General features: G+C 39.9%; 2 protein-coding genes and 1 non-coding gene across 9 annotated transcripts in view; 2 read left to right on the top strand and 1 right to left on the bottom strand.

Annotated features, from left to right (window-relative positions):
- The window catches only part of LOC136436368 (platelet binding protein GspB-like), an 81229-nt gene extending 63704 nt beyond the window's left edge, over nucleotides 1–17525 (bottom strand). For 6 of the 7 annotated variants that reach the window (XM_066430285.1, XM_066430290.1, XM_066430284.1 and 3 more), the window contains exon 1: nucleotides 17393–17525. In XM_066430285.1, the coding sequence (XP_066286382.1) occupies nucleotides 17393–17461 (69 nt within the window). In that variant the 5' untranslated portion in view covers nucleotides 17462–17525. Of the gene's footprint in view, nucleotides 1–12055; nucleotides 12315–17392 lie in introns of those variants that run through there. The other variant, XM_066430287.1, reaches the window with a different exon arrangement.
- A 123-nt stretch (nucleotides 17526–17648) lies between these two features.
- On the top strand, nucleotides 17649–17720 carry Trnad-guc (transfer RNA aspartic acid (anticodon GUC)). The gene has a single exon. It is a non-coding gene; the product is annotated as a tRNA-Asp (tRNA).
- A 551-nt stretch (nucleotides 17721–18271) lies between these two features.
- On the top strand, nucleotides 18272–23576 carry LOC136436362 (RING finger protein 207-like). Its single transcript, XM_066430272.1, has one exon. It carries the CDS (start codon nucleotides 18637–18639, stop codon nucleotides 21049–21051), a length of 2415 nt encoding a protein of 804 aa, XP_066286369.1. The 5' UTR covers nucleotides 18272–18636; the 3' UTR covers nucleotides 21052–23576.
- The last annotated feature ends 788 nt before the right edge of the window (nucleotides 23577–24364 follow it).

The following is a 24364-nucleotide window of genomic DNA, read 5'->3' as shown; positions in this document are numbered from 1 at the left end:
ATATACATGTACAGTCAAAGCTGTACATGTGACCACCTCTGCAAAAGGACCACCAGGCCGATATGGCCACTTTTTTGTGGTCCCTGAGATAATTTTCCCATTGACACAAGCAATCCTGTCTATAGTGACCTCCTGTCCACATAGACCAGATTTGTATCGGTTCCGAGTGGACCTCTTGGACAGTTTTGACTGTACATATACCCCAAAACTCCTACATAGATTGCATTTCAACAGGCCTGTTCAATGCCTCTTGTAGATATTAGTACATTTGTACATGGACTGGACAAATTTTGGCTCAACACTAAAATTTCAGCCTAACACAAATCAACCATTTGTTCACAGAATGACAAATTTTAGCGGAATTTCAGCCTACCTGTTTGTCCAAAATTTCCTCCATGGTTGTGGACATGCATGCGTTGAAAATGAACGAAATGCACCATCGGTATGCAACATGGGAAGTCAAGCGTTAAAATTACCAATCTCCTGGACTTAACGTTGAATTACAAGGTTATTAGCATATTCATTGGTACCAAAAACCGTGTCATACAGAATTTTGCAGTATTGATAAACAAAACTAAGTCAGCTAGAACTACCCTTCACTTTATATCTTAAACTGCTGTTTTTCCTTTTTATTTAATAAATGCAACAGGTTCTATACATGTATCATTGTGCACGCATATATGTTTTATTTGTATTGCATACGCGGTAAACCGCCTTATGGCATAACACACATGGCTTATATTGAACAGTACAAGCTCCATATCGTGCTGGACAGATTTATTTGATCCACTCACAGTGGGAAGGACCCTTACTTTTTTTGATAAGTGTGGTGGGTTCTTTAACCTTCTCAGGGTGTGGCTCTCCTCAAAAACTGTACTGTACTTCAATTCAACATCCTTTCCGAGGGACACTCATTTTTACAGGAGTGAAGAGAGGAAATTCGTGTAATGTGTCTTTCCCAAGGGCACAACATTGTGGAATGCGATTTACTTACTTTATCATTATCACCAAGCGCAAATGTACATGGGCAGGGGAAAAAACACCCTGAACTGCAATGTCAGGAGATTTGAACCTAGGATGTCTGGGTTTGGGACCAAACACCCTGACATTATGCCAACAGGCAAGCGATGCCACTAGTTGTAGATTTATGAATAAACATTCAGATATCAGTTATCGCGGAGAAGCTAGTAAAGTAAGTTTAACAACCCTACAAATCATCACAATCTACTAAGCTATTGCTGAATCAGTTTTCCATTTAACGGCATAAGTGTTGGGCCATTGACCTAGCCATCTGAGGCATGGAACATAGCCAACCCTTTAAAGTATTGGCAGTCTTCCAGTAGATAGGAATGGACATAAACTTGATAAATGCAGGAAATATGGTTGATGGATTAGTTATGGGTATGAAGATGAAACGGCATATCCATAATGATATGGCACGGTCATGGCCACTAATACCACATATACACCCGAGTTTAAACCGTGATATCTTGCAGCTGTCATGTATATGTCCGATAAAGTCTTTTTGTTATCAAGCGGAACAACATTCCGATACACAAATGCCTTCTAGCCAACTCCAGGTTTAAAGTTGAAAAATGCTTCTAGCCGACTGGCTGTATTAATTTACTGTAAATCCATTTAATGTTGCGGTTGGTAATTTTAGCAGCTGGGGGAAAGGGAGTAGTTCACGGCATTTGATTTCAACTGTGAAAACAAACATCATGTCTCAAATATTACTGATCAAATGTTTGCGATGACGAAATTCTAGCAATTAACAAGAGTTCCACGACCTCATATCTCCATGAACAATTCTATTCATGCAAATGACTTACACATTTGCATAATATATGCTTGGTCATAAACACCTTTATCTAACTTACATGTTGCAATATTGACAGTTCTATAATTTTCCAATTAGATGAGATATGGTGTTTTGCATTGATTATGCAAATTAGGAATTTATTTACATAATTGGTATCTGTTGATGACCCACTTTCCATAAACTACATACGCTACATGTATTTGAGTCTGATAATGGAAAACACTGCAAATATAGATTTTCCTCATTAGCTATGCAAATTAAGTCCCAATTAGCATAATTTGCACTTCATTGTGTATATCTCTATCTAAGCTACCTGCATACTAAATATCATGGAAATCCGTTGTTCCTTTGTTCAGTTATTCTCCTTAGAAGATTTTCACAAAAACGCCCCTGCAGTTTCAGAGGAAGCTGCTAGGGGGCCCAAACCTACACCACTTCTTTATTACATCACAAGCTATCTGCCACCCAAAAATCAAGACCACAGCACGTCCAGGTCAAAAGATACAAAAATTGAAGTTCTGCTGCAGTACCAAGGTCACATACCAGGGGGCCCAAAATCGACCTTAAATTTTGGCTTCACAACACCCGCCCACATCCCAAATATCATTGTAATCCATCATGAGGTTCTTGAGTTATGCTGACTGGAGTGGTGCGGAAACACAAACATACACACATACATACATACACACATACACACACACACACAGACAGACACACCCAAAACAATATCTCCATTTTTCATGGAGATAACTAGTGACCGTTAATGTACAAATGTAGCTAAAATTAAGATAACCGTTAACAAATCAAGAATTACAGTATACAGAAAATAATCAGCTTTGATTGAAGTGTTCAATTCTAACACTCTGCAGTGTAAAGCTTATATCCAATAAATCATTGGACACACACATAAACACTCAAGGCCACATTATAGACATAACACAAGAAATATGAGACGAAATCAAAGTCTTCCCCATAAAAATGAGCATGACTCAGAAAGTAACTAACTGGCAGTTGTGTGCATATGATGATAATCAAAGACTGCACACATAAGGTTTGGGATCCTGCCAACTTTAAACCAAAATGGCCTTACAAAAATAGGCCTGTACAGTCCAAGTTCATGTAGGTCACTCTACACAATAACAGGACACACGATGTAACATAATTGGCAGAAAATTTCTTTCCTTGCATCCAAAACTACTGTAAATAACAAACATTGGTCTGTATGAAATGTTTTCACGTAGGATTTGAATCAAAACCCTTAAAACGGTAACCCCAAAAGGTCTACATCAATCTTGATCTTCACAGCTGTCCCAACATATACACCGTGTGCTTGACATGGTATGGCAAAATTTTGCAAAGAAAGCACAAATGGACGACACATAAAATCAACTAAACGTGCTAGATCCTAGGTCGGATCGCCCACTGTGACAACTAAATTAGCCTCGAAGCTGTGATAACTCACTTACAATTAGAGTCTGAAATTTTGCCCCAGAATCTAATCATTAGTCCCAATTTATATCAATTACTGTGCAGAAATTGGACACAAAACAGCCTCAACTAATTAGTATTACCAACCAACATCAAAGTCAATCTACTAACAGAAAGCAGTAGAGACATTATAACAAATTTTCCCATTGACTACTAGACATCAACACATGTAGTTGCCAACATGTCTCACTGAGGTAGAGTCACTGATATATATCTCTGCAATCTCCATTCTTTGCCCAGCCAATTGTAGAAACCAAAACATTTATCAGACTATTTAGGACACAACTCACAGTAACTCTTCTTCTTCGCCTGACCACACACCACGACCCAATTTCTGCACAGACGTAGCACGGCCCGGGTTTTCGTACGCACGACGTAACGCCCTCCATTTTACGACAAGTCTGTTACAGACGCCTGGGATCCATAGCCAACTTGACTAATATACATTACACCCTCTTTGCTGAAGCTAGCAAGTTCTGCAAAAATGATATCTGACAGAAACACAGTGCTTCTTTCTGTATGTATGGTATAATATTACCTTCTGGATGCCATGCCAAAGGTCCTCTCCACAAAATCACAGACACTACCCCTCCTGTGCTTATTCCTGGCTGAACCACGCTCTCCAGGCTGTTCACCAATTCAGCACAAATCAAAAATAGATCAGAGTTTATGGTGAACAGTACAAAAACAAAGTCCTACAAGTCTCCCACGACACTTCCTGATTCTCCCATTCCAAAGGCGACAGCAAACTGATAGATACGTTGTTGTCGTGCTGCCAAGAAAGGAAACATCTCCGTAAAAATAGCAGAAAAATCGTACACACAATATATGGAGATGACCTTACTGCGTCTGATGGCTTGGAAGTGCTTTGATGATTGAAGGGTATCCAAACAAAACGTGTTGACTGTAATACTCCACTGAGACAACAAACAAGATGACTACAGACCTACTGCCACCACTTCAGGACTGTGACCTGCTATGGTAACCACCAGTGTCTCCTTCCTATCTGAATCTGCCCACGGGTTACAAAATACCATGTGGAATCAATAACAACATACTCCAGATACCCTGATAGATGCATGCCGCTTTCAGACGTCGCTTCACCAAGCAACAAGACACACATCCAAGGACATACAGTAAAATTCTTTTTTCTTTCAATGTAACTTTATGTTCAGTCTTTTCATTTTGCATTTTTTTATGGGGCATAACAAGCTATTTTAATTCATCTTAGCCGGCCCGCTCTAATTCGTTGTTGGTAAATTCTTCGTGAATTCTCTACGTAACATGCTCTGTTATCATGAATGCATTGTTAACCCTATTGACAAATTAGTCGTATCTTGAAGTTTTGATTTTATCATGAAGCAGATTCGTATCATGCAGAAAATCAACCAAAAGTCACACAAGCTAGAGCGTCTGGTTGTGTCGGTGTTCACAGACTAGTTTTGCCAGACCCCCCATGAACATAAAGAAACAATTGAATAAACTCTTTCCCCAGTCCAATTAATTTTGCGTGAAAAATTGGCGGCCCTTGTAAATTTACAGTTAAGTGTTGCCAGGATCCCCCCATGTAGACCCTCTAGAATGTACATCAGGATATGCCTTCAACAAGTGGCAAATGTATATCTGAGCCAATTGTTGCGATAGAATGTTTTGACAACTACAGAAGGGACCTTAAGTACACTTGGCGCTCTGCAGGTTAACCTTTAGCACACTAAGGTTAACCTGGCACCCCATTCTCTATTGGTTACAGAGTTGGACAGAAGGGGGATGGTTAATCTGATGATGACAGGAGATTTCGCAGAAGTCAGTTTTTGACAGAAAGTAGATTTATCAATTTGGTCATAATCTGGCCAAGTATGTAGCACCTTCAAGGTCACGGACCATACAAATAAATGGCACATTCCACAGACCCTACAAATAAATGGCACATTCCAGGTTCAAAAGCATTTCCTGCCCAACATCTGATCACAGCTGGTGTGGGCCGTGAAATGTTCTATTCTTGTTTCCCCCTTACGTTACCACAGTGTCCTGGATATGACATTGGGTGAAATGGAAGGTTATAGGGCTATAGCAGGTCATTCCGACAAAACTGCTTGCTTCTTTGAAATTCTAAGAGTACAAATGGAATGCAATGGAATATTTGAAGTTGTCCTCAAATTTCAAGCGAATAATAATCAAATTCCAATGGACACAAAAAATTATCCTTGATTACCAAGTTATCAATATTATATTGGACTATCATTATTTTGGTGATACCATAGCTCATTTAACATGAAGAAACAAGATACCAAAACCAGACGTCACGTTCTGCTGCAGTATCTAGGAAAGCCGCTATTGGGCCTAGAAACAAATCTCTTCATTTTGCAGACAAACCAAATATCATAAAAATTCATCCACAAAACTTGAGTTTTTTTCAGACAGAGTGACATACATCCCCCCTTCTCAAAAACATAAAAAGAAGATAACAAACTATATTATGCTTTCCTTGTTGGAGCTGCACCGTCTTTCAGAAGAGACAAAAAATCGAGGTCCTGTGTTCAAGGAGGTTCCTTTAGCATGTTACTCAGGTGGGTACCTACTGGCTGTAATGATACAACGTGATAAATCATTAAACTGCCTTTCGATCTAGGAGTAGGACCTATTCTCAAACCACAGAAATAAGGGCCAATTTACACACAGCTTGTCTAGATATCTGGACTGCAGATATCTGCCAGGCGACAGCTTTTTTCTGTGTCTAAACAGGAATTTTATGGTCTTAATGAGGGTTTTTTTAGATGTCGGGAAAATTTCAGCCGACCACTCTGAAGCATTCGCCCGACAACTCAGCGGGAGTCCCCGACCGCTCCAGCCGGACGTCTAAACAGAATGTGTCGCGTAGTAGACATCTGGAGGTCGGGGTTCACGCTAGTTTGCATATTTGGCGGGTGATAAAGCGGGAAAACTTCTTAGCACCAAGGACCATTTGTTCCCAAACGGACGACGGACTTCTTTCGTGATGCCAGATCGTTCGGTGGATCGGCCCTCCCCCCTCCGCCACGACAAGGGCAGCGAGTAGGAACGCAGCGTTGATTCTGACCGGTCGCTGTCGTCTTCCCCGGTACCTCAAACGCCTCTTACGCTCAACCCTTGCTTGCTGCCTCATGTTTAGCCACACGCGAGTCAGATAAAGAAAGAATACCATATTCATCATAACGAAAAACACAGGCGGTTCTCCCGCCATTTTAAAACGCGCGCAAAAGGTTAAATAGGGTCACGAGTGCAATCAGCGCGCTGCGTGAGTCCTGCGGTACTTCCTGTCGGTGTGTATAAATGCGTCCAGATATCTAAGGCTCAGATGTCGGCGGATTTTTAGATATCTGAAAAAACTCTGTATAAATTGGGCCTAATTCTAACAGGCCCTACACTTTATAAACTTCATTATACAGGAGGTCAGGCTGGTGCCAACAAGACTACAGGCTCCTCCCACTAAAGCCAGTCAGGCTCCACTGTATCTACCCCTATGGCTTACCCTGCATTCCTACCATGCTTCTGGTACATGGCTAAACAAAACTGGGCTGATGCATGCCAGCTTTAGCCTCTACCAGGCTCCACATGTCGCTGGAAAAATCGTAGAAGTTGGCCAAATAGACGGATAACATGCCAGAGAAGTTAGTCCGCTATAGAAGTTACAGTTTGCGACCTCCAGACCGTGGATGGCAAATGGTCCCTACCTCCGTAGCCAACATACTATTCACTCTATTTGGCCAATTTCTACTATTTTTCCAGCCATCCGCGGGGCCTGGTAGAGGCTATGTCAGCTTTGCACAAGCAGTTATTGGCTTACCAGTGTGCACATGCAGTAATCTTTAAACGATGGGGTGTACATGTACATTGTAGATAACAGAGTACTGTTTAAAACTTGTGTACACATTTACATCCTAGTCAGTAAGCTTTTATGAGTTGTTGACCTGAACAACCTCATGCTAGTTTACACTAAACCTACATTGTGTATATACTTCTAGGGATGGTTGAGGAACTTGCATTCTGTTAAAGAGAAATCAACCTCTACAACTGGACTGGATAAGATTTGGAGATTTACGTCAAGATGTTTCAAGTGACATGAGGGTCTCTAGAAGAAGAGTGATGACATTGTCACTCAAAACGTCTGGAAGTAATTATAACCTCCAATCTTATCCAGTTGTTAAGATTGATTATCTTATCCAGTTGTTAAGATTGATTTGTCTTTAATTTAAATATTGTTTGCCTGGATGTCTACCCTTAATAAATGTAGTATGATGTAAACTTATTTATTTTTGCAGCAAAATGATTTTGGAGTAGGAAGAAAAAGCAGTCTTTTGCGGGATTTTTAAGTTTAGTGTTGACTTAAGCAATTCTGTAGAACAGAGTAGATGTAATGCAATGAAATTGTACAAAAACAGCGAAAATAAAAACACTGCAAACATTTAACTATTTTAAGGATTTACAGCACTGCAAAACTTTGGCATCCTTTTCAGTCCCTGAAGGTTACCTACTTAAATCTTGGTAAATTGGTAACAAATGCCACATCTGGTCTGCCTTTAAAAAAAGGGCCTTGACATAAATTCCCTAATGGTTTGACCCACTTTCCAAAGAATCTTGTTTTGACTGCTACCAGCACTCACATACTGCCCAAATATAAAACAACATCTTTGAAAGACATCACAGATATAATAGCATAATGTAAGCTATTTCAAGGTGTTTAATAATATCACAATATAGGTAAATAGCAACCAAACACATACAAGTTTGTATTACACTTACAGTACTGTCAAAAACAATTTTACACCTGAGTTTGCAGATACATGAACAAACTGTTATCCTTAGATGTAGGGCCTTCAAAATTGCCATAACCAACAGGTGCATAGCACCTGACTTCACCTTAATAATTTTGGTAACAATTGTATCTACATGTATTCTCTTTTCTATGTTTCAAGATCACACTTAAAAGGTTGCTCATTGAAGTAAAAGATTGGAAGTCTAACAACGTAGACTACAGACAAATGTACTTAAACCTGGCTCTTACCTAATAACTTGTTGCTACAAGGTCCTTGAACAGCCATTCAAAACCTACTTAGACAATTAGCTTACAAAAAGTGGTTGTTGGCACAACTTTCATCTTGGCCTAACAGGTTGCCTAGCAACAAAGTGCAGTGGTGCGAGTAAGGAATTCAAGTTAAAAGGAATACCATAGATGGCTGCAAGCCAACCTGAAACCTTGGGAAAGATACTGTAAATGCAGAAATGTTTTCGCGGTGGTTTTATATTCACGGTTTTCATGGTGAAATCTTTACCCTGAACTTAAAACCACCGTGAAAATCCGTTACATTGTGTGACTGTAGTGCTACTATTGTTTCAAATACGAACTAAAAACCACTGAGAACACCGCGAAATTAAATCATCGCGAACATTTCTGCATTTACAGTAATGTCTCTAATCTGCACTTTGGGTAATAAGCAACACTGTTTCAAACAGCCCAAATAGAAGTTAACATTGAAAAGAATTGTAACATGCTATCTGTAAGTAACTACTTTAAGCATCTTTAATCAATTTTTTAGTAGAAAAGAGTACAAATGTACACTGTTGATGTTTTTAATGGATTCGAAGAATATTCAGTATTGCTGAAAAAAAAACTTGAAACAACTTTGTACATATACTAGAAACTCACATACATGTACTTCCAGCTTTGCTCTTTTCTAATGCCAGGAAGTTCCCTCATACAAATACTAGTCTCTACCAGACTGACCACGCTGGCTATAGGGAAGTTTGGGCACCGGAGGGTTTCATTTGCAGGCCCTCCGCGGGGGAATTATTTCTTTACCGTGAGCTGACTCTACTGAACGAATAGTGCCTTTTTTGCCAAATTCTGTGATCCATACCCCCCTAGGAAGGCCTGGAAGAGGCTTAAGCTTCCCTTACAACATGTCTAAAGTGTGGTCAACCCTCTGATGGAATCCCCTCTATGCCATCATATCTGGTCTTGCCTAACAGTAACCCTACAACCTGCCTAACTAATTCAGCATCTCCAAATGGACTGGAGACAGACAGGGAAGTACATCACAACACAACTCCATATGCTTCTTAATAAATGTAAGTTTATATTGAAAGTATATTGACAAGTGCAGTTATCAATTATTAATAAATAGAATTTTTTTCACTTCTTCAAGCACAATCAACCCCTTGGTCAAGCCTAAAACTATAGCCAATGTCCACAGTGCATCGTTATCCAAAAATATATAACTAAATGAACTGACGAAGGTTAGACATCCAGGTAATAAGATACACAATGCAAACGTTTCTCAAGCTAATCAATCCAGTCGTTGAATAACTTTTGTACTGTACATTACTTATATCAACATACAGTATATGCATAAGTAGCGTATGGTATACGACTAACCAGCTAGTTAATGACAATGGGTCAAAAACTGTAAAAATGTATCAATTCTGCAAAGCATAAATTGTTTGAATTTTTCCATGTAGAAGAGAATTAAAAGAACAGTGAGTGACCTGAGCCATGCAATGGCATCCCAACTTTGCGGTTTCTGATTTCTCCTGGGCCTGGCTGAATTCATGGAAGGTTTGGATGGAAAATGATATGTGATTCCATTATCTGGGACATTCAGCAGATAAATGGAATCTATATTCAGCCTGTCCGTCATTCACTATCAACGATTTTCCTGCTTAACATACTTTTGCATTCAAGAACATGGTTTATTTCAGGACAAGCATTTCACAAAGTACAAATATCAGTCATGAAGTTATACAATATGCAAGAGCTATAGGAGGGTCTGCATGGGGGGGTCCTGGCAACACTTAACAAAATATTTAGGAGGGCCGGCAACGCAACCGCGAATTCAGAAAGGCTGACAACCAGAAAACAAATTCAATGTGCATTGCTATACGCAAATAGATTTATGCTATAAATTGGTAAAACTAGTACTAGTGACACTGGACACTCCGTTGTGACTTTGGGGCAATCTGACATTTTACAATGTGCGATACAAAGAATTTGTGAATGACGCATAGAGATAAATTCTGGATAACAAATAACATGCTACATAAACCTTGAATCAGAGAGGGCCAGCAATGATTACCATTTACCAATGAATTAAGATACTAGTAGCCAGCTACGCATCATGGGCAAAGACATGCAGACCCTCCTACAGCAGTAATTTATATAATAATTCAGGAATTATTACACTATCAAGTGTCTGTTGTCCTTGATATTAGACTATCCACTTGACATGCGACTGGTCACCATGGACTACGTAAGCATTATCCTAACATGACGCCCACTATATTTGAACATGTTATCTTTATGCACAGTTACGATGCAATTGGTCCAAACAAAACCAAGTTGGGCACACTTTCAGACACAATATAATGATGAATGGATAACGGACAATAAAAGCTCCCTCTTCACTATTCACACATGAACAAAGGACGACAGGGGTCATATCCAATCTACTACCCACAAATCAGAACCCGCTTTTCAAAGCGCAAGTAGACAGAAAGACTGGAAACAATTCCTGATTTGTGTTCCCTTTGTTGAGGTCGACGACCCGTGATTACATGCAATCAAATAGCAATCAACTTCCTGCGTTCTCAGCAACCCCCCTTGGAGTAAGTTAGACCATAGGAATGTGGAACAGTTGTAGCTTAGGGGGTACTTCTTACTGAAGCTTTGTATTGGTTCAAACATGTATTCTGTTTATTTGAATAAGACATTTCTATGTAAACTGTAAACTTCAATTGGTACAAAAAAGCAGCACTTGGCTATAGTAGAGAAAGGACTTCTAATATAGTATGTTTGTATTACCTTAGGTAGAGTATTGGTAAAGGTAAAGCAGTCGAACCTCAAACTGAAGACGAAACACGTTGCATGAAATGCGACTTTGCTCGCGTATTTTTGGCCAAGCACACTGTCTCTCTTCTTGATAAGTGTGTTGGGTTCTTTTACATGCAGAGGTTTGACACCCTAAAGCTCCCCATAATAGTAAAACATGGTATTGTAACTCCTTCAAAAGTATTAGTTTATCCACAACTGTGATCCTATAGGTACATGTCACTATAATCATAAATGGCTTCCATTGAAACACCATGAATGTTTGTTACATTTTCCACCTCACTGGAAATGCCCAGTGACCTGAACAATCACTTTATACAGCTTGAAATACTTTAAATACTCTGGCAAGATCTGTACTGAATACCAGCTAGCATTAGGAACTGGAAATACTAGATCGTCACATTAAAATGGTCGCATACAGACTTAGACTACAGACTACACATCCACATTTGGAGTCCAAAATGAACACTAAGTTTAAACCTGGGCCTGCCAGGTCACATGTACATGTAAATGTCTACTCAGGGCTTTAGGAATGGGAATGGGGCCAGCTTGCAAGGACACATGCATATCCAAGTTATAGTAACAATTGTCAGTTGACTATGGTAGCTAGAGTAAAAGGTGCATTAACCAAGAAATAGATCTGGTCTTTAAAACAGTTTGTGTTTAAGGAAGATAAATTGAGGGAGTGGCCAGTGTAAGTATGTATAATCCTTCTGTCTGCTTGTACACTAAAACAAGAAACAGCCCCATAACATGTTATTACAACCTACTAATTCAAGCTGTAAACACCAAAACATTACCAACTCTGTAATTACCTAAAGCACAAAACGGTGACAATAATGGTTTTAGGGGACAGAAACGGGACCGAGAAAAGAAACACTTACCATAATCGCAGAGCAGAGTCAGTCCCCAGAAGTTTTCAGATTCCAACTGTACTGGTTACAAATTCCAGAGCTCAAGAGAGAAGATAAAACCCAGCCTATCACCCCATCCAATAGAATTTGTGTTACACAAACAGGCCTCTAAACACAGTAAGGATATGTAAGGATCTGTATCTTTCACAGCTGACATGGATATAAGGGAATCAAGCTGTGATGCCCCCAGGCTCAAATATTGACAAACCGGGAAGGCAGGCCTGCCTGGTAAGTAGACACAGAGTGTGAACTCTGTCCCTACTGGTTGCCTGGATCTTGAATATCAACTAGTTTTCCCCCTGGGACTGGTCACATGGGCTGTGATTACTGTGGACTGGCCATGCCTGCACTGTATGCAGATATCCAATAGGATGCTTCAACAGTTACAACTACGGTACAAGGAAAAAGGAACTTTGTAAAGAAAGAAAAAGAGATAAGAAAAAAACTATTGTCAAAGTGATTATCAGAGTACTATTTGATTTCATACAACTTACAAGAGTAATAAGATTGCTTGTCATGTAATAATTCTACATTTGAAGGCCCTTTAAAATTTGATGAGGGTAATTAATTACAAATGATGCAAAATCCACACCTCACAATACTACTACTGTCAGTCAGTCTATTATAACAGGCAAGGACTCATTATACTGTGGTAAATTCAGAAATGTCCCTAAGTCGTTATCAATATGTGAAATTCGACCACCCGTCAAATTATGATTTATATTGAATTCTGTTTATGACTTATATAGAATTTAAATGGCTTGAATGTTACAACATGTAGAAAATGGTAAGCAGGCAGCCTTATACTAGCCTTCTGAACATGCTCTACAAGTCAGTCTTTTTTGTGGGCTTATAATGTGCTTTTTTTATGTTGGCATATCAGTTCAAATTGCACAATTTGCATAGTTTCTTTTGGGCCGCCTCTGCAGAACTATCAGTAGTACATATACATTGTATGTAGATTCTGTCAGTGTGTGCTACATACATGTAGCAGGATTGTCTGTTGATCTGTCAACTATCCTTGGTGCAAGTTCTAGCCCTTTCACAATCAAAATTCCTTATCTATGTACTAGTAGTTACAAAAAAATGACAGTATTAGTTCCAAATTGACAATTACGTGTACTTCGGAAGTTCCAATAGTACATATACCGTAATACGTAGTAGCCACTAACAAAGTCCGTACTTGAAACAAACCCCTCATCATCAGGGTTGCCATGTTCACAGGGAAAAGCACAAAAAGAGGAAGTACATGTACTTGTCAGTCACTCATCACAACCATTTCCAACAGCTAGTACTTGTACTTGTAAGTAGAATATATGGGCTACAAGGAAAACCCACCAACACATCTAACACATGCACGAGCCAGGGCCACCCACAGACCAGTTTAACTACCTCACCTGTTAGTAAGTCAACGAGAGAACTTGACATTCACGTTTTTCCTGTACTTTAAATGGCGGCCGAAGAAAGTGAAAATAAACAAGGCTCCACAAGGAGCCTTTGATATGCAAATCGCTAGAGGTGACCCAAGCCATCAGCTGTGTGGCGATGATTAAAACACCTGAGATCTGGTTACACATCTTAAGTGTTACCGTGTACTATGAACGTGTTTGAGCAAAACATTAGAACAGCTGTAGCAACTGCTCGTTGCAGCAATTAATTGCTGCACTCTATCATAAACAGTAGTATGGGATAGAGTAAAACCTGTTGAACAACCAGAAGTTAGACTTTTTCGTTGATGTACTCCTCCCAAGAAAATATTTTTTAACAGACGTGTTGCCTAACTCTGTAACCAATGGAGAATAGGGTGCCAAACAGCTACTTCAGTGTGCTAAAGGTTAAGACCCACTTGTAAGTCTAAACAAGGTGGTTATAGGCTCCTTGGTTATTTTTACAGATAACATCTGAAGAGATGAACTGAATACAATTCATTTCATACTTATCTAGGTATAGTTGTAAACTCAGCTGGCACGTTCAAAGCAAATAACAAATCTTTAAGTTCCAAAGGTTTAAAAGCTCTATTTGCAATCAAACAGTCACTGGATAAAGCCAATGCCCCATTATCTGTTAAAAACAAACTTTTTGATTCCTGTGTAAAACCTATTCTACTCTATGGCTCAGAAATTTGGGGCGCAGTTAAAAGTCCTAAATTCTGTCCCATCGAATCCGTCCATCTTAAATTCTGCAAACAGTCCCTAAATGTTCCCAGATCAGCCAGTAACCTTGCGTCAAGAGCGGAGCTAGGAAGGTACCCAATTCAAGTTGAAGCATCCCTTAACGCCATCAAACATTTCCTCAGAATGCGCCAGAACGTGCCAGCTGACAGTCTACAAGCGGACGCTCTTTCATGTCAGTTTCTGCTAGATTCTAATGGTAAAAGATGCTGGGCGTCCGGTGTGCGTAAGATACTAGAAGGGTGTGGTTTTGCCTTCGTTTGGAGCCCCCAGGTATCCCTGGGAACAAACATGACTCCTATCATCAATTCCATTAGCCAACGTTTGAAAGATATTTACACCCAAACATTCTCATCCGAAATTCACAATGATGATAGAGAGAAATCTTATAGCAACAAATTACGAACTTACCGACTGTTTAAGTCCCTGTATAAGGAAGAAGAGTATTTATCTATAAGTAACATACAGCATAGAGTAGCTGTCACTAAATTCAGGATTAGTTGTCACAAATTACATATTGAAACAGGAAGGCACAACCGCACGCTTCTAGAACATAGAATTTGCCAATTTTGTGAGTTAAATCAAATAGAAGATGAGCGGCACTTCATTTTAGATTGTAAACTTTACGATATAGAAAGAAATGTTCTTTTCAAATGTATTAATGAGAAATTCCCATACTTTGAATATTTAAACGCAACGGATAAATTCATATTTTTGTTGCGTCTAGATAACCCTTGTATAAGAAACATGATCTGTTCATACATCTACACATGTACAAAGAAGCGAGAAGAAGTTGACTTTACTAGATTAGCTTAGCTTATCCTTTTCTTCTACCATGTATGTTTACACAATGTACTGTACATATTTCACTGTATATGTCACTTAGATGTTAGTTAGGTTTGTGTTAAACGACCTGTATCTAGCCCCTCGGGGCACGAACATACAATAAAGGTCTTCAATCATCATCATCATTATTCTATTCTATCTTTACCATCAAACCAGCGCTAGCAATGCAAGACAAAAATTGGGTCATCTGGAAAAATGGTAGTCTGTATAACGCAAACTCCAGCTGTCCGGGGGTTTCTCTCCCCTCCCCGTGGGTGGATAGCCGTTACAGGCGGCGAGCGGACACAGGGCTTGGTTGAAACCAGGCTAGAAAAATGGAAGGTAGTATGGGAATACTGTACAAGAAAAAGAAACAAATTGATTTTTTTTTTTTACTTTGGAAAAATGATTACTAGTATGTCACTGACTGAGGTTCTTTGAATAAGTGTAAAAAAAAAATGATGGTAAGAAATGTGATTAAAAATCTTACCTATACCTTAACCTCAATGATATATCAAGGAGGTTTAATCTTCTTGGATATATAGACCGATTCTGGCTGTTTGTAAAATTGGCAATTCAGCCAATAAAAGAGTGAATGCAGGTCCAGCAAATTTATGCATTTCTATGTTTTTGTTTCGTATTTCTATATTTTTATGGAGGTAGGTGAGGCTATGGGATCTGTCTTAGAGTTAGACTCTATTGGGCCATTGGCAAACCATAAGACATATTCAGTCATCTCTGTTCTCTCCACTGCTAAAAAGGCACTTGTTATTTCAGTGTAATAATCACGAAGATGTAACATTATGCTAAGTCTAACAGAGTTGTGGCTTATGTTGCAATCATTAATTCTAACAACTTAAGAGCCAAGATTGTATAATCTCCTCTTGACTATCTATGTGTAACCTTAGCATTTTTTTCAAGAAGAAAAAATTGCTCAAAAGCATCTACTAGTATATCCTGTTAACAACGTGTATAAAGACAAGATATGACTTTATCTCAACAAAATGTAATTGTGATTTAATACTAACTCCTACAGGTGGGAGAGACTTTCAACAGAGCACCTTAATCAAAGGAAGTCCTGCAGACAGTGCACGTTTAAGTTAGTACATCCTGTCAAACTCATCAGTTTTACTTTTAAAATCTAACGATAAAGTAGCCTGCTCAAACGTTTACGTTGACGGCGTTCTAGTCTCAACATAGTTAAAGAACAGTAATGCAAACACAACTTTGGACTGTACTTTTGTCAAATCACTACGTTCACTATTTCTTAGTCTTACGTTCTAACTTATAACTTGATGAATCATGATACTGATGGTGAACTTCGCCCAGGCCTTGATAAGGAATTTTAGCAACGTTTAGAAGCGCTGAATCCAAGCAACATACTATACAAACAAAGTTAAAGTAACGCCGGCTGTCATACCTTTGCAAAGGTGAACCTATCGCCATAACCAAACATAACGGTGCACCAAAAACTTACCTTTCACTTGTTGTCAAGCACGTCTTAGAGTGTTAAGCAGTTTCTTGAGGTGTTGTAAAGGTTTAGGAATAAGTTATTTGGAATTTTTAAGTCACTGGAACTTTTTTCTGAAGGAAATCTTCCGGTAAATTTGTTCCACAACACAAGCGGTCTCCCTGCTGAGGCCACGACCTCGAAATTTGACCCTGACGAAATCATCAGAAATCCTGGAGGACTGTACCATTCAGACAGGTACCCACGATAAACTTTTATTTTGTTTACACTTACATATTCAAACACATCGTTACAATTGTTAAACGCCTGACAAAAACACTATTAATACATATAATGAAACTATCAAAATACTACTACATGTAGTATAAATATATTTTACAGCTTTCATATTTTGTCTCGACCCCGCTGAAGGGTTAATTTTTTGAAGTGGAATATCCTGACAACAGGCAGGAAACCAAGATGGCTACCCCGTGGGAGTTGGAGGAGACAGCCAAATCTTGGGTCACTAAAATGTCGGTTTTAACGCCCACAATGTCTACATAGGACGAACATACCTCAAATATCTTAGCTAACTCAGTTCTACATTCGGTTATGGAATTATTGTTGATGATAGAGCCCGTCTTGGTAGAGTTATTTTGGTTTTCGTCAGCAATTTCAGGCCAAGTCTAGTTCGCGAGTGCGACAGAAAAGAAGTCACGCAAAGATATCTTTCATCCCAGCATAACGCCACTTCTTTATAGAAAATGATGAATTTTCCAATTCTGAAATATTGACGACCATTTTATGCACTTATCCATACTCAATTAAAGATTTTAGGAAAATCATAAAACAAGGACTAACCATCGTGTTTCTTTCCCAGTCCGATGCCAGCACACATGTGCAAGAAGCGCCCATCACATCCTTCTGCATTATAATCCGATACTGGATTCGAAGAAACCGCCGTGGATTAATTTATGCTTGTTTGCAATTCAAATTCATCACGCTTGACTTGTCTTCCAATGAAAAATACGTAGATAATGCCATCTGATATATTATTCATCGTAGATCACGTGGTATATTGTTTATAGGCTATAAGATGAATCCCCCCTCAGCCAAATCCGTGTTAGTATAGTGGTGAGTATCCCCGCCTGTCACGCGGGAGACCGGGGTTCGATTCCCCGACACGGAGAGCTTTATTTTTTTTAAATTTTGCTCTTATTATTCATCTTCTTTACTTTTACTTTTAAATAAGACCTTTACCTATAACTTTCTTGACTTTTACATTGGATGAAAGCATTTCTTAATAGACATTTGATCTTTTTTTTAGTTCTGCAAAAATTACCATAGATTAAGGTTTAAATGCAAGTAGAAAATTACTCAATACTTTATTTCTTTTTTTTTTTCATAATACTACATATAGTCTATTTTCTTGAATGATTGAATATACTTATCATTCCTGTTGTTCATATCAAGTACAGCCAAATCAAGTACAGCCAAATCTAGTACCTAAAGCCAATGTTACTAAAGTATTGTCTCCTCCAGAATATTGCTTGACTCTTGTGAGCAAACTTGTCTGTATTTGCCGCTGATTAAGCGCAAATGCTTATTCTAGTTGCCTTTTAGTCCTTGATGCAACTACATGAAGTTCCCATGACTGAAGATAGTGAGATACATATAAGCATGCAGTACCGCCTAAAGTCGATTGGTGCGCCACCGACTAGTTGACCCCGGAAGTGAACCCTCTGGTATGAGATAACGGGTCAGGTCCAGAGTTTTGACAGAACAAAAATGCCGGTGTCCTGACGCACACGGTCCCGCTATAAATACACAGCGATCCCGCGGCATAGCTGTCCGAATTTGGCACAGACGCTCACTCCTTCAACCCTGCAGCAGATTTCTCAACCGAAGCCGCTATATTTCACCACAATCAAACAGCGGAGAGACCAGAAAAGCGACTTCCTGTCGTCTGCGGGAGTCTGACAGCTTTCCACGCTTGCAGGAATTTTTCGGTCAGTTCTTTAGGCCTTTTGTGGGCATACATCAACCTCCCGACATAGACTCACATTTCACACAACCAGTTTGTGTAGTAGCAACTGCAAGCAAAGATGTCTGGAGGAATCTTTCAACCCCTTGGCTCCCTACAAGACCTAGACGGCCCAACACGGGACCCGATGTGGTGCTATCTTTGCAACGAGAGGTTTGAAGAACCTTGTCTTCTTGACTGTTTCCACGCTTTCTGTGCTCAGTGTTTACGAGGAAGAGCCAGCGAAGGACTCATCTCTTGTCCAATCTGCAGTTCTCCTACAAAACTAGCAGAAGGAGCCGCCCTCCCACCAGTAGACCCCATCCTGAAATTCTTAGTTGAGGTGCATGGCACAGAAGAGAAGGTATTCTGCGCCAACTGTGACCGGGAAGCGTCGCATACGGACGGCGGGCCGATGTGCTTCTGTAACACGTGCAGCCAACCGCTGTGTACGCAGTGCAAGGAGACGACGCACAGCGCCAAGATGTTCTCCAGGCACGACATCGTGCAGTTGAACAACGTGCGCCGACTCAAAGAGACCGTGAAAAAGTGCGTGCAACACGGGGAACCCTACATCATGTTCTCGCTCAAGAAGAGAGACCTCCTGTGCATCATGTGTTTCCGCGACACCTCCGTGGAGGACAGAGCTCACTGCATCGACTTGGAAACCGCGTACAAGAATGGGTGCGAGACTCTCGACCAAGCTGTCCTCTCTGTCCAGGACCTGCAAAGCTCCGTCCGCGACTCAATCATCCTACTACGCGCCCTCGGCGAGGAAGTGAAAACGAATGCGCAGCAAGAGCAAGAAGACATCAAGACGCTCTTCGAAGAGATGCAGGAAAAGTTAGGGGAACGAAAGGAAGGACTTGTAGAAGCGGTCGACACCCAGTACCAAGAAAAGTCCAAAGCCTACAAGAACCAGTTGAACACCTTAGCCGCTCTGCTCCCCACGTTGCAAGTCAACATCTCCAGTAGCAAGACGTTCTCTCTAACAGCCAACAAGTATGACTTCTTGGATCTGGGGTTCGTTTTGATTGACAGGTTGATGGCTATCGTGCACTTACCACACCAACTCAGCCCGACAACCAGCAGTAAGATCAACTGCGACCACAAGGTGGAGTTCGCCCGGTGCCTCGAGCCCCTCCTTGGAAACGGACTCGCCTTCAAGTCTTCCAAAACGAACGTAGTAGGCAGCGCCGGAACATCGGCCAACGGCGAAGGTGATCATGCGAGGAGCAGCGAAGACGGGATCATAGATAGCCTAGCAGAGAAGTGCAGGACAACCGCCATGCATTTGAACTCCGCCCTTAGTATATGCCACGGCAAGTATTTCAATGCCAACAGCTGCAAGGTGTTCGTGGACGAATCCGGTCCTTTTGCGGAGCACTGCAGAAACTACGATACAAACTACAAGATCCTGAACGACAGGGTGAAGAAGCTGAAGAAGGACATTCAGGAGCTCCACCGGGATCTGACGCAGCGACGCTGCCTGACGCGGGAACAGAAGGTCACAAACTTGATGGAGGAGTGCGGTCAGGTGGACTTCACGATTTCTACGCAGTACACGGCCGTGGAACATATGCAGTCGGTGTTCCAGAAGTGGTGGGAGGAGTGTTTCCAGAGGGTCACCCACGAACAGGAGATGTACCAAGCACAGCTGAAGGATTTAATGAGACTCAAGCAAGAGACGCAACACTGCACCACCATCGCCAGACAGATCGCGCCCTTCGTAAAGTCGATAGCAGCGGTGAAGGAGAGGATCGATCCGAGGTTGGGAGAGGCGCTTCGTAGTGAAGACCACGAAGGCTGCATGCACGCCATTCTGGAACAGATCAACACGATGGAGCCAAATTCGCAGCAGCGCGTGGATGCCATCCGAACCGCAGAGGAATCCCGCGACCTGGCCTTACAGAGCGAAGCCAGCAGGCCCAATCCACTGGAAGACAGTCTGATCAAGACGAAATGTACGCTAAAGCCACCTAAAATACTCCCAGAAAAAAGCCGTCCAGAGGACTCTAAGGAAATAATATCTGATACCACCACAACAGAAATGCAACCACAGGACAGTAAAGATGACCAACCAACCGCAGTTCCCAAATCGGAAGAGAAAAACAAAAAAGAACCTGTTGTTGACAAGAAAGATACGCTGTTAAAAACGGGAGCTCTTCTGAGGAAAGATGAGAATCTGAAAATCAGCATCCCGCTTATTTGCAAGGAGGAACTTGCAAAGGCTGCGGCCGCTGCTGCCTTGAAGAAAGAAGAGAGTAAGAGAGAAGAAAGTAGCAAGACTGTGGTTCAAACACCATCTAAGGAGGAACACAACAAGCAAAAAACTGCTTCAAGTACAACCGTAAAGAAAGAAAAAGAAGGAACCAGCAAGGGTGACTCGGAGAAGACTCAGGTGATGTCCAAGGAAGAACTTGCCAAAGCTGCGGCGTCTGTTGCATTGAAAATGGAAGAAAACCACAAGATTGAGAAAGAAGTTTGCAAGGCGTAAATCCAAAAGTGCAAGGACTGAGATCAAATACAGGAGCTGAAACTGAAAATGTTCACAGAACAGTCTCCAAAACTCAAGCAGATGAGGTAACAGACAGTGTGCATGTTTACACTTAGACCATTGCAATACAAAAATGTATTTGAATATAACCAACTTAAAGGGTTGGGGTTTTGTGCGCGTGAGTAATTTGCGCGTGAAAAATTTGCGCGTGAAAAATTTACGCGTGAAAAAATAAAGTTCAAGAAATGTGTCAGAAAATGTACACTGCAAAATTCTTAGTCAGAAAAATGTCACCCCATGATATGATTTTGCATCTGTTTCCTGAATTTGGGGTTTGAATATTAGGTCCCTTGGGAATATCTAAGCTGACTCCCAAGGGATTTAAAACCTTTTTGGAGGTTTTAAGCTTAAAACTTGAAATAAGATGACCCAAAATGGAATTAAGTATCTTATTGTTGCATTCTACAGTTCAGAAGTTGTTCTTTCAATCTACAAGTGATTTTTAAGTGATTTTCAAATGTTAAGTTTTCACGCGTAAAAAAGTTTGAAATTTGCGCGTGAAAGCATCTGCTTGAGAAAAGATGAAATTAGGCTAATAGAATGGAGAAAAGCTTCAAATAGTTACATTTTACAATACTAAACCATATATAAGTAAGTTGACTATGTATTTCTTAAAGATTTAAGTGATTTTCAAATGTTTAGGTTTCAAACCCCCATAAGTTTAGCTATTCCCAAGGGACCTATTCCCAAGGGACTAAAAAATCAAACCATAAATTCAGGTGTCAGATGAAAAATTGTATCATGGGATCACATTTTCCTGTCTAAGAAAATTATACTACACATTTTCTGACACATTTTCAAGAAATCTATTTTTTCATGCGCAAATTCTTCACACGCAAATTTTCACGCGCAAATTTTTCACGCGCAGAAAACCCGTTCCCAACTTAAAGCCAGTAGTGATTTAGAAGCAAGGTATCCTTGACTACCTCTGTCTTTCTTAAAAAGTTTCTGTGAAGTTTAAAACATAATGCTGGCAGTATATGATAGATATTTTTAGTCTTTGTAGTCTATCATCTATGCAACAAAGTGAATTCAAACTTCTAAGCTGATATATTATTCTTTTTAAAACTTTGTATGCTTCAAGAATGCATTGTAGTTTATACCACCTTCTCAGTTACTATAATGAATCATCTACTAGTACATTATACAGGTAGTACATGTGTAGTAGGGTTCGAAATGTATGTACCACCTTAATGACATTACAATTTAATAAGATGTTCAGTGCAAGACATGACATTGGCATTGAGTTGCGTCACCTTGGTATTCAGGAAATCCCCTCAATGGGAGGGGGGTGTTTTCTGTGTAAGCCGAACTTGGCTCACTGACAACGCACCCCACATTCCCCATGTCAATACAAGACAAATTCTCGGCTAAGGATAGCTGTGGTAACAAATTCAACTTTCTTCACTGGAAAATGAAAATGAAACAGTGTCTTGTTACTGTAAATTTGAAACTTTTGCAGTAACCACTAAATATCCATTTCAAATACATTACTAGTAGTACTACTGTAGCACAGAATTGTTTCAAATGCAAAGTCAAACAAATTCAGCTTTCTGCACTGATGAAGAAAATGAAAAGGTTTCTTACTGTAGATCTTGAAAGTTTTACAGTGACTACTATGAATTCATGACTCTGAGTATCTGTTTCAAATGTATTGCTACTGTAGCACAGAATTTTTTCAATCAAATGCAATTTACACCTCGATAACCTCCTTAACTATGAAATAAAACCACCGTGAAAGTAAATGAATTTACATTAACTATGCATGCCAAATTTTCAAGAATAACTTCTGTTTCCATGTCTAAGTGGGGAGAGGGGCAGTTTCATATCTAGGCCAGTATTTTCTACAAAAACAATTGCTATTATTTCCTTCGATATTATTTTAGGACCAGCATCTCCAAATGCCTTCAAAGAAAAAAGATTTTCAACTTCTCAAGAGCATTGTGATATTTTTCATTCTAACTTGAACATTAGAGGGAACATTCAGAATTATATCAGAAAAGCTACTGTATCTCTGTTTATGCCACACGATTTGTTGTGACTCCTATTGGTTAACCTTCTCCCTGCTGCCTAACTCTGTAACCAATAGGAAATTGGGTGCCAAATGGCTACTGCAGAGTGCTAAAGTTTAAAAGTGCTATTCTACAGTGGCTGAATTGAAACTAATGAAAGAAATGTTATTCTTTATGTAAATTTTGTTTATCATATGGCCAGTATATGCATAGGTTCCCACCAAAGACAGCTACAAGATATCATATCTAACGTATGTATATTTACATATATCTGAAATGGCACAATGTCTTGCCTTTACCGGTATGTCAATTGTTATGGGATACAATGAGTAGCATTTGTTACATAACTAAGGCCTCATGACAGGTGCCACAATATCTTTGTATGGCATAGACACCTTTCCTATTGTATGGCTTCTGTACATATGTATGTACTAATAAATTAGTAACATGTTCCATGGTCTGTGTGTTACTTTTGTACTGTAGAGTTAAGATGAGGCCAGATCAGTTTATTTCCCCTTTTTCTCTGACATTTTAAAATGAAAGTTGAGTAAGAGGACAAGATGAAAACAAGGCAGGAAGGAAAATTTGATTTTTACTAGATTCACTCAATTAATTGTTGTGCGACTTGATCAATGGAACAGGTACTAAATGGTACCAAAGCTGTTCAAAAATAAAATTTCTCCTATTCTCGTTAACCTTGTAACCTTAAAATTCGTATATCAGTTAACCTCGCACCTGACAAAGTTACACCTGTGATGAACCACAATTGTTAATCTTGAGCCCCTTCATCCTCATACTGAACTGTATCATTTTAGTTTTGAAGCTGCATTTCTTTTACTCAACGCCAGGAGGCGCTGATAGCTGAGGCGCTTTCCCAGTCGCTACATCGCCATTGCAAGAACGATACATGTACTTCTACAAAATGTCCTTGTCGATAGGTTAGTCATACAAAGGAGGTGAAAGACACGGGCAATCTCACGTGGAATTAACAACAGACGTTGCCACGCCACCAAAAACGTAGTACGTGCTAACACCTGTGTCAATTTTGTCCAAAAGTTTGTGGCTCCAAACAGAGGTGTCGGGTTACGGAATACTGCACATGTGTAGTCTCCATACAAACCTTATTAGGTCAAGGCACTTCAACCAACGTGGTTGCATCGCAAAACTATTTGTCTACCTAATGGATGCATTTATCAGCTTTTGATTACCAAATTTAAAGGATCTTAAAGCAATAACGGTAC

Source organism: Branchiostoma lanceolatum, chromosome 6, assembly GCF_035083965.1.
Source record: "Branchiostoma lanceolatum isolate klBraLanc5 chromosome 6, klBraLanc5.hap2, whole genome shotgun sequence".
In the NCBI taxonomy this organism is placed as follows: domain Eukaryota; kingdom Metazoa; phylum Chordata; class Leptocardii; order Amphioxiformes; family Branchiostomatidae; genus Branchiostoma; species Branchiostoma lanceolatum.
This window is presented reverse-complemented; position numbering and strand designations above follow the sequence as displayed.

Bases quoted from the DNA above. Each gene is read 5' to 3' on its own strand.
- LOC136436362 (XM_066430272.1), top strand. From the start codon at position 18,637: ATGTCTGGAGGAATCTTTCAACCCCTTGGCTCCCTACAAGACCTAGAC.